At 41.0% G+C, this 11265-nt stretch overlaps 1 protein-coding gene across 5 annotated transcripts; it reads left to right on the forward strand.

Annotated features, from left to right (window-relative positions):
• Window positions 1-726: 726 nt before the first annotated feature.
• LOC135547357 (uncharacterized) lies at window positions 727-8806 on the forward strand. Of its 5 annotated transcripts, none has more exons than XM_064976320.1 (8): window positions 727-802; window positions 3744-3856; window positions 6729-6766; window positions 6894-6964; window positions 7101-7167; window positions 7305-7502; window positions 7765-7836; window positions 8161-8806. In XM_064976320.1, exons 2-8 carry the CDS (start codon window positions 3789-3791, stop codon window positions 8262-8264), a joined length of 618 nt encoding a protein of 205 aa, XP_064832392.1. In that variant the 5' UTR covers window positions 727-802; window positions 3744-3788; the 3' UTR covers window positions 8265-8806. The 5 variants fall into 5 exon arrangements, with proteins under 5 accessions (XP_064832392.1, XP_064832391.1, XP_064832394.1 ...); XM_064976319.1 differs by lacking the exon at window positions 727-802 and adding an exon at window positions 1138-1465; XM_064976322.1 differs by lacking the exon at window positions 727-802 and adding an exon at window positions 1138-1465 and having other exon boundaries at window positions 3744-3850.
• Window positions 8807-11265: the final 2459 nt, after the last annotated feature.

The following is an 11265-nucleotide window of genomic DNA, read 5'->3' on the forward strand; positions in this document are numbered from 1 at the left end:
CAAGATCAAATCCCTGAGCTGACAAGGTAAACATGTCGTTCTGCCCCTGAACAAGGCAGTTAACCCAGTGTTCCTAGGCCGTCATTGTAAATAAGAATTTGTTCTTAATTAAAAATTAAAAGCTCTGTTCTTTGCTATAGTGCAGCTAGCCAGCAGATCCAACACAATTGCACTAGGATCAGACAGGCTTCCTGTAAAACATGCAGAGCAATCTCTGAAAACATTCCTCAATCCAAGGATAAGAAATGCGTTGTACTCCAAATTGTCACATTATCCCAACTGTTACACCAAGAAAATCTCTGTGTGACAGTCAATTTATTGAGGCATTTCTCATCCCTGGACTAGTTTGGGTAACCCTGTCTTAACCTACACAAAGTCTGTCTGACCCTAGTCATAGATCCGCAGCTGTAGCCTAAGCAAGCGGGTGGATTTGCTGGCTAAATTTTAGTCTGCCTATACCCAACTAGCAAGCACAAGTTGTGCACAGACAGTGACATCAACTAGGCCTACCCAAAGCAACAACCTCTATACCCGCACAACCAGATATAAGATAGAGAAAAAAATGGAAAGCATACCACGGAAAATCAGAATTTGACACAAATTCAAAGTAGGGAGCTCAGAATCGTGAAAAACCGGGCAAATGTCAAATCAAATGTATGGAATCATTTTGGAGTAATCGTTAACGCTGACAAACAACTTGTGGATGGATTCGCTGCATGCAAAAAGTTCAAGCGGGTGTTAACCTATGACAGTCAAAGAACGGGCACTTCCAGCTTGAAAAAAACACATTGGGAGATGCACGGTAAGACGGATATTGATCGACTGCCCAGTCGCCGACTGTAAGTGTAGAACAAGGAGCCCAGTACCCTATGACAGACAAGGATAGTTCACTCGGGTCAGGATGCGATTCGGGTTGGGGTAGCACTCTTTCCTAATGGCGGTTTGCATTCGGGTCCCGATAGATCCGTTTGTGGAGAATTATGCAAAAATTGACTCTGGCGTGTGGCAGACATGGTGTTTATGTACATGTGAGAATTAAAATATGTGGGCTATTGTGAAGTGAAATAGTTAATTTTATAGTCACATTGTGTATTTGTAAACTGTCTGCTATGTGGAGTGGTGAAGACTTTTGTCTTTAATCGTCGCGCATGCGCAAGTAAATAGTCTAGATCCCAGACTGCTAGCTAGATACAGTACGTTCAGGCGAAATAGCGCAAAATATCATTCAATTAGCTAATTACATAGTTGCGAGATATGGAAAGTAGAAGCAGAGACCGCAAAAAAAGCCACACCTGGAAATATTTCAATGAAATTTCGTCCGAAAGTGTGACATGTAAGCTGTGTGCGGCTGTTCTGAAGCGGACGAGTGGGAGCACAACATCCATGTTAAACCATTTAGAAAGGATCCATCATCTGTCGTTAAGACATATCAAAACTCAGCGAGAGTTGATGGCTGCCGTTAGAGGTAAGACTCCTGTAAGTGTTTTATTTAACTCTTAGCCGACTACCAAAGCAAATTCGTGTAAAAGTGTGATATCTGGACTGGTCCCCCCCTCTGCAAGTTTCTCGGGTAGCTCAGCTTGTACCATATGTATTCTTCACAAGGTTGCCATTTCAACGCGTGCCTCATTCGTTTTAACCCCAAATGCAGTTAATACAGTAAATTGCCTATATTTTGTCAGAGCAGAGGATCGCTGACAACTCTTTTGGCGAGGAACCAGGCTACTCTGCTGATCTGGTCAGTTGTAAGATTCTCTGGTGTGGTTGTCCATTGGTTCCATTCATTCACAAAATGTCAACACCAATTTCACGCATCGTTGGTTCAGCTGTGTAGCGCAGCTTCGACAGAATATAAGCTTCTCAGGCTAAATGTAAACACTGCGACCGGAATATCAGATGTAAAGGACGTTGCACCAGTGGTATGAAAGGTCATTTAGTCTTGGCATCAGGTAAACTTGACCTCCGAAACGGCTCTAGTTAAACAAATAATTCGAGACCTCCACAGACAAAATCAATGGGGCTATAGATATTGAAGCGTCAGAGACGGGTATTAAAACGAGTGAGAACAAAATACAAACTTAATGGCGTTGCTACAATTGAGTGACAATCAATAAAGAACCGAGTTAGGCTACATGCATTTACGATTGAATGCGCACATTTAGCTAAACCGATTCGTGGATTTCCGTTTATTATGCTAACCGCAAAATGCTGTTTTGGTTAGCAATTAAGTACATTTTGAATGAAATGTCTTGTCTCAAATAGCCGCCTGTCCCTTTTTGATAGCCAGGCATCGGCACACATTTCAGCAAATAAACGCCTGTTTCAAATAAACGCTCGATCTAAATTAATTGTTTACGAGGTTACCATGTGACGTGATATACTTAAAAAAAAATCTGTCATGTTGCTTGCCATGGCGCCACCAAGAAGAAAATACGACATCAAATTCAAGCTAGCAGTGATTAAATTCACAGAGCAAAATTCGGGCGAGACAACAGCCAGGCATTTTGGAATTGATCCAAAACGAGTGAGAGAATGGCGAAGTCAAAAAGTCCAACTTCAACGTTTGTCTGAGGTGGATCAGAAGAGGGCGAGACTGCAAGGTGGGGGGAGGAAAAAGGTTCGCGAGTAGCTGGATGGAGGCCAGTCTTTGCAAGTCGGAGGCGTATTCATTTTGCCAATTCTGTTGCAAACGGAACGAAACTGGGCGGGACCTGCTGGATTTTGTCCAATAGACACACTCGTTTTAGTTCCAACAAAGGTTCCGTTTAGCAACTGCTGGACTAATGATTCCACCCCTGATCTGAGACGGATTCATGTTTATACTGGTCACAACAGTGTGATAGTCTTTAAAAAATGTGTTGATCAATGTGTACATCAAGGAAATACACTTGGCTCCACTAGAGGCCAGTCTCGAATAAGCGCCGGTTGTGTTGCTTTATCGTTTGATGTTCTGGGGTGCATTCATTAGTCGCAGACCATTGCAAAACGTTTCGCAATGAAACCCGTTCAGCGTTAACTCTAGGAAGCAAACATAAGGAAACGTGACGTGATCTACCTTAAACAGTTTTTCCTTGCAAAGTGTTTTCCTTTTGAAGTAAATGGTTTTCGTTGCGAAACGTAACAGGCCAACACGCCTTTGGAACCATGCGATGAAATAAAACGTTTTTATTAGCAGTATTATCAAACTTGTAGTTTGCTAATTTGGCTAGTCCAGCATAGATCTGACGGAAAAGGCTTTGACTGTCGAGAGCATAGAGCATAAATAGGAAGAGATGCGCTAAAAGAAGCACGGTTTGGAAATATTTCACCAGAAAGGGTGGGGGCGGCAGGGTGGCCTAGTCGGTTATGCAAAGCAGTACTCAAATACAACAACGGCAGCACTGACAGCATGTTAAACCACATCAAATACAAGCACCCAGCCATCACAGTGCCAGCTCTATATGGTAAAATCAGAAACGACCACCAGGGTAAAGTAGAGGGCTGTTATTATTATCCACTACATGTTATTTTGTCCATCGAATGTTAATGAGTCTATAAAACTACCCAACAAATAGACTACTACAGGGACATGTAAAATGTAAAGATTCAATTAAAAAAACAAAATAGCAATTCCACCACTTGTTTTGGTATACATCTGGTGGAGGAAATATTATGTCCTGCATAAATTCACAAGGTTGCAAATCTTATTGAAATGTGACATATTTTTTTTGAATGGTTTTGTGGTGTGAATTGTTTTTCTTCAGACATTAAAGTTAAAAAGAGAAGCTGCAATAAAGGCAGAGAAAACCATGTCTAAGAGCACATACGAAGAAGAGGAAGATGAGGATGAGCATCTCCCCAAGACTGGGATGTCAAAGTGGGTATCATGTATATTGGTAACACTTTTATATAGGCCCACTGTAGGGCTGGGCAATATGAAGATATGTATTGTGTGACGATAGAAAAAAGTATATCGCTTCATATTATGCTCTATCGTTTATTTCGTTGTCGCAAATCACACCAATATTTTTTGTCATTTGGGTTAATGCTGTGTGGAAGGAAATTTGCAACATAAACAAACATGCAGGAGAGTGAACGTGGCATGGAGACACAGAGCTCGTACCTAAAAGAAGGGCTACTTCGGTTGCATGGATGTGGTTTGGGTATGAAAAGTCTGACACGAACCAGAAAACCGTCCTCTGCAAATTAAGCCGCTGGCCGGTCCTGACAACAGGCTCAAACACCACTAACCTCTACGGATGAGATCCAAAAAAGTACAGTCGAGTGCTCAAAACAAACCCCCGACTCAAACATTGCAAGAGGCTTTTGCCCGCGGCACACCATATGGCAAAGAATCACGAAGATGGAAGGAGATAACAGCTGCCATTACAACTTACGTCTGCAAAGACATGGCCCCAATTTACATGGTCGAGAAACGGGGGTTTCGTGAGTTGGTGTTAACACTCGACCCAAGGTACCAAATGCAAATTGATATGTGACATGTATTAATAATGGCTTGAGAAGCTTATGCTAGGCTAATTAACATAATTTGAGTCAATTGGAGGTGTACCTGTGGATGTATTTCACATCATGGGAAAATCTAAAGAAATCAGTCAAGACCTCCAAATTTTTTTAGTAGACCTCCACAAGTCTGGTTCATCCTTGGGAGCAATCTCCAAACGCCTGACGGTACCACGTTCATCTGTACAAACAATAGCACGCATTTATAATAACCATGGGACCATGTAGCCATAATACCGCTCAGGAAGGAGACGCGTTCTGTCTCCTAGACATGAACGTACTTTGGTGCGAAAAGTGCAAATCATTTCCAGAACAACAGCAAAGGACCTTGTGAAGATGCCTGAAAGAGACCTGAAAGGCCGCTCAGCAAGGAATAAGCCACTGCTCCAAAACCGCCATAAAAAAGCCAGACTACGGTTTGCAACTGCACATAGGGACAAAGATCGTACTTTTTGGAGAAATGTCCTCTGGTCTGATGAAACACAAATAGAACTGTTTGGCCATAATGACCATCCTCATGTTTGGAGGAAAAGGGGGGAGGCTTGCAAACCAAAGAACACTATCCCAACCGTGAAGCACGGGGGTGGCAGCATCATGTTGTGGGGGTGCTTTGCAGCAGGAGGGACTGGTGCATTTTACAAAATAAATGGCATCATAGGGTCTCCTGGGTCGCGCAGTGGTTAAGGGCGCTGTACTGCAGCGCCAGCTGTGCCACCAGAGACTGAGTTCGCGCCCAGGCTCTGTCGCAACCGGCCGTGACCGGGAGGTCCGTTGGAGGACGCACAATTGGCCTAGCGTTATCCGGGTTAGGGAGGGTTTGGCCTGTAGGGATATCCTTGTCTCATCGCGCACCAGCGACTCCTGTGGCGGGCCAGGCGCAGTGCACGCTAACCAAGGTTGCCAGGTGCACGGTGTTTCCTCCGACACATTGGTGCGGCTGGCTTCCGGGTTGGGTGCTCGCTGTGTTAAGAAGCAGTGCGGCTTGGTTGGGTTATGTATCGGAGGACGCATGACTTTCAACCTTCGTCTCTCCCGAGCCCGTACGGGAGTTGTAGCGATGAGACAAGATTGTAGCTACTAACAATTGGATATCATGAAATTGGGGAGAAAAAGGGGTAAAATTAAAAAAATTATAATAATAATAAAATAAATGGCATCATGAGGGAAAATTACGTGGATATATTGAAGCAACATCTCAAGACATCAGTCAGGAAGTTGAAGCTTCGTCTCAAATGGGTCTTCCAAATGGACAATGACCCCAAGCATACTTCCAAAGTTGTGGCAAAATGGCTTAAGGATAACAATGTCAAGGTATTTGGAGTGGCCATCACAAAGCCCTGACCTCAATCCTATAGGAAATTTGTGTGTGAGCAAGGAGGCCTACAAACCTGACTGTCAGGAGGCATGGGCCAAAATTCACCCAACTTATTGTGGGAAGCTTGTGGAAGGCTACCCAAAACGTTTGACCAAAGTTAAACAATTTAAAGGCAATGCTACCAAATACTAACTGAGTGTATGCAAACCTCTGACCCACTGATGAAAGAAATAAAAGCTGAAATCATTTGCGCTACTATTATTCTGACATTTCACATTCTTAAAATAAAGTGGTGATCGAAACTGACCTAAGACAGGGAAGTTTTGCTAGGATTAAATGTCAGGAATTGTGCAAAACTGAGTTTTAAATGAATTTGGCTAAGGTGTATGTAAACTTCTGACTTCAACTGTACATTATGCCTATAACTGCACATTTTAGGCCTATTATTTTGTTTGCAATTATAGTTGAACCTTTTAGATTTTATTACATACTTAAATTGAAAATTTGCACAAAGGTTCTAAATAAACAGAAATAATAAATATGAGTAAATACCTTTTTGTTGAGTATAATTCAAAATGTAATAAGAAATAGGCCTTTACATGTGGTCATTTTATATAAACTATTAATTGAATTTACAGAATGTGCTATATCGTGATATGTATTGTTATTGGGATATGAAATGACCTATAGTGGGATATGAGATTTTAGCCATATCGCCCAGCCCTAACCCACTGTATTAGATAATCTCAGAGCCCAGAACCAAACTGTATCTTATGACAGACTATAGGTCATATATATTTCATATAAAAGTTTGCTTTTTTACAGTAAAAAATGGTAAAGCCTTTGCAAGACTGTTCTTCAGTGTTCTAATGGTTTGTTAACATTGTATTTCTGTGTTTCTAACTTCCTCCAGGCAAGATCCCAATACTTCAGAGGTAGCCATGACAGAAGGTTGTTTTTGTTGTATCAGTTTCAATCCAAGATGTCCTGTATCGTCACTTACGTCAACTTTCAGATGGTCTCATAGGACGAACCCTGTGGTTATGTCACTCACAATATTCTTGTTTTTATGCTGTAGATAGGACTGCAGAGCAGTTTGAGTTTCAGTATGGACTGGAGGGACCAACATTTAAGAATGAGAATGGGGAGGTGAGTTGGCACTTAACGCAAATTAGTGATCGAATGAGCAGGTTGTTTTTTGCTGTCTCCTACCTCTTTCACTCTTGTAGTTAGCGACAGTACCTTTGCTTTTTTCTTCTACTCAAAACCCCTTTTCTCTGTGCAGTGTTCCAAGAGCCATCTGTCCATCATCAAAATGGAACAACTGGACCCCCTTCTCCCTGAACAAAACAGTACGTTTGTGTGCATGTCTATTATAACAGAAGAATAAAGGACCGTCGTATTAGGAGGCGTGTTTGGACTGGGATAGGTCAACCTGCCTACATATCCAATGTGCACTTATAAGGAGTCAACTCAATTCTTTCCCCAGACTCCAGCAGTGGTTCTGGGTCACCTGGGGATCCTGGGCCTCCTGGCTCATCTGGTTTTGGGTCCAGGATGAGTCCAGCTGCACAGTTCTTCAGGAAGTGCCAGCAGGCAGGCTGCACACAATTCATCTTCTCTGAGTTTGCCTCCCGCCTCAACACTATCACTGAGAGGATTTCATCCCAGCAGGCCAGCGAAGAAGGTGAGACAGAATATTACAATAGACTACTATTAAATACATTGGATGGGGACTGTAGTGTTGGCTAAATAAACCAGTGCATGCAATTATGAAGAGCATTTGCAAACAATGTTATTGAATTGGGACTGGAAAACTTTTTGCACTTTTTCAAAGTGCACTTGTCAACTGTACCGTTGTCCATTGTGAAACTGCGCTTGTAATATAATATATTTTTATTAAACATTTTTGCCAGTACAGATATTAACAAAATATCCTGTGTCCACAGATTTCAAACTCACCCTGAAAGTGCTGGAGGCCTCTGGGATGCTGCCAGAGATCTTTGCAAAGAGAGACCAAGGTAAAGTATTTAAACATCCACATAAAGTGCAGAATACACTCTCTTTGTGGTGCGTGGAATAAAGTCCCCATAAGTTAGTTCCTCGTATAGGAATTCTGGTTCGGAAGCATGACTAACCTTGCCTGACACCAGAAGACCTACGTTAGCTCCCCGAGCTAATGCTTAGGCTTTAGCTCAGTGGGCTAACACAGTTATGTGGAATGCAGGAGACCCGTCGTGCTCTGATCGGTAACACCCACATGCATTATGACCTCAGCACTGACCAGACACAGTGCCCAGAGAATTAATTTCACCCTAATGCCCTGTTTCTTTTCCTTTGTTCAGAAATGGAGAAGAGACTGAAGGATCTGCAGAGAGAGACTGAAGCGGTGAGGACTGCCAGGTCTGCCATGAGAGATGCCTGTGTCATGAGCTTCACCCCATCATGACGGATCACTGCTGAAGATAAAAGCCGTTTTATAAGACGTTATAACTAGGGCCTGGAGTTTTCCCTGACCGGACTAGGAATGTATAGGACCTGAAGTTTTCCTGGTCCGATCATGTGGACAGGAAAAACCTCACACCCCAGTTTTAGTAGAATGTAAATATTTGAAACCTTTTATTTTTGCCATATTTTTCTACCTTTGTGTTCAAACATTTTAACTCTGATATTTGAAAACAGTTTGTTGTACCCTGGCTACTGAGATGGGTGATATATTATACTTGAAGTGAGCAATAGGCAATATAATCTTGTGGCATACATTGGTTCTGGGTTCCAAGGTTATTGGTGTTGTATTGATGTTAGTAGGTGATCTTTTGTGTCCATCTGTGCTATGTACAGTACATTGTGCTTACTAACCCTTCACAGGTTAAATATGTCCTTATACAGTATGTGTGAACCACTGTGTGGTTACTGTAAGAAATTAATTTGGAATACACTGTAATATAGCATACTTGAGGAAAGTTGAATGCATTAAACTTCTTATGTAAATGAGTCGTGATGACATTATTTCAGATCTGAAATGTCCTGTAAACAAACTTTTTCTATTGCAGTAATTTATAAAGTAACTGCTCTGCTTATGGATGACAGTGGAATAGGAGGTGTATCTAGGCAGTAAACAGGGGAAGGTATGAGATGGGGACATTTAAACAAATCCTAAATGCCATAATTCTTTGTTTATGGATTTTTAAATAGGAATATCAGTTCACATCCAGAATTGAAATGGTACATTAGTTTGACAGCAATTAGCCTAGTAGCAAATATTGTGGTTGTAGTAGCAGCGTGAGATATTACTTTGGTTGGCACAACGCCCTCTTACACCCAAGTATACTGAAACTAGCACCACACCCAGACTTGTCAGAGCACACCATGCAATAGCAATCAGTCGATATAATCGAGAACTATCATCAAATCAACATTTCATATCGTGGTGTAGATTTACTGTATTGACAATGACATTAACGCAAGATCACATTTCCAGCATGGCCGACAAGATGACCTTCGTTGACCGAGGACGCAAAATGGCAATTAAGAAATAAATGAGCATTGCATTTGCAGCTCATATATTAATTAAAACAATTAAAACATAGTTTTAAATGTTAAATTACCTCCGAACGAGCTCCGGCAACTCGTGTTCAGCTGGCAAGCTTGACTGACATTGCTAGCCCGCGGGCGCATTCCAGCTGGATTTAATTGCCTCTTAATTGATGGGTGTACTACAACGCTTGGATAGTTAACATAACAGATTAGCATAATTGGTTCAGGTGATTTATTGGCCTCTACATGTATTTTTTACAAATCCAAAATCACTATTGCAGGCTGACCAACGGTTCCTGACCGAGGTAAAGTCAAGTTTCAGGTTGGATATTCGCCTATAGTTGTCTTTTATGTCCACCAACAGCAGAGAGTGAGCTCGTGAGGTAGGCTGCAGTGGGTTTGCTGGTCAATACATATACTGAACATGTAACCACAGTAATAGTGGCCAGTAAATCAATGAATAAAAATTTAATATTGACAAATTTAAACAAAAATTGTAGATATTTAATCTTTTCCAACATGTCAACAGACAACTTCAATTAAGTATGAAGCATTTCACAGTGTTAACTTTCTCTTTATCCCTGGTTGATGTACATTTCAGAGCCTCTTCAGTGTGCATGGAACCACCGTTGGCATGTAAAACATTCAATCAAAACAAAACAAAGCGGAACACCTTATAAATCAAATATCATTGCAGTATGACGAAGGACAAATTAGCTGTCCATTGTGTTCTATCATAAATTGTCTTACATGCCGTCACTGTTGTCAAAAGATTATAAACATGTTAAATAATGTTACGAACCCAGTCAGTCTTTGGGCCACATCCAGGGTCTTTATCAGTGTCACACATGAAACAGTTGTTGGCTTTGTTGAACTCTGAAATCATATGGCTGTCCCACACAACTACATAAAATAAAGAATTTACATTTACTTTGAATTAAATGTCATTACATACCAGACATTTTTAGTATATCCTCAGCCATTTCTTTTTGCAGTTGCTCCATATGTTTTTGAAGGTTCCATATGAATTTGAGAAGGGATGTTGGGGAAGTTCTGTGCAACATCCTTGGCCATCTACACCAAGTTTTGGAAGGGCCTAATTGTCACATAACAGCTAACCATTCATTATTGAAAATAGAACTATCAAACCTGCATTACAAAGACCCCACAGCTGAAGGTGTCCTGCTGCATGGTGTGAGTTAGTTCCCCTCCTTTCCCCTTTATGTCCACCCAGTCGTCTTTTCCATGGCAGGATCTTCTCATTTTGAAGTCTTCTCTTTTTTTATGTAAAAATAATGGAATTATGATTAGTTAAAGGCAAATGAATACACAAGCCAAATTCGTATGCTGTTTTCCTTATCACTATAATCTAGTAGTAATTTATTATTAGTGGTAATTTCCTTTATGTCCCATTCTACACACAGCTTAAATTATAGGCACTGAACCATTTACATGACAACAATAAAAGTAGCATATAGGATCCAACCCTATCACAGAGTGAATAAATGTAGAGCGTTTGTAGACTTAAAGAAAAAATATTAAGTGACAGTTTCATCAGTACGTGCTTAAAGAAAGTCATATCACAAAGATCAGTTGACAGTGCCCACCAAATCTATGACAATAGAGATTGAATTGTAAGCACCAAAGTGTGTTTGTCAAAATAATATCTGAAAATTTCAGTTGTTGAACATTATACTTATATTTGCATTAGCAATTTATGATATATGCAGTTGAGGAATATTCCAATGTCCAACACTACATGTAGGACGGACATAAGACATTCCCACATACAGTATTATTTTATTTCACCTTTATTCAACCAGGTAAGCTAGTTGAGAACAAGTTCTCATTTACAACTGCAACCTGGCCAAGATAAAGCAAAGCAGTGTGACACAAACAACAACACGGAGTTA

The sequence above is a fragment of the Oncorhynchus masou genome, chromosome 10, assembly GCF_036934945.1.
Source record: "Oncorhynchus masou masou isolate Uvic2021 chromosome 10, UVic_Omas_1.1, whole genome shotgun sequence".
Lineage (NCBI taxonomy): Eukaryota > Metazoa > Chordata > Actinopteri > Salmoniformes > Salmonidae > Oncorhynchus > Oncorhynchus masou.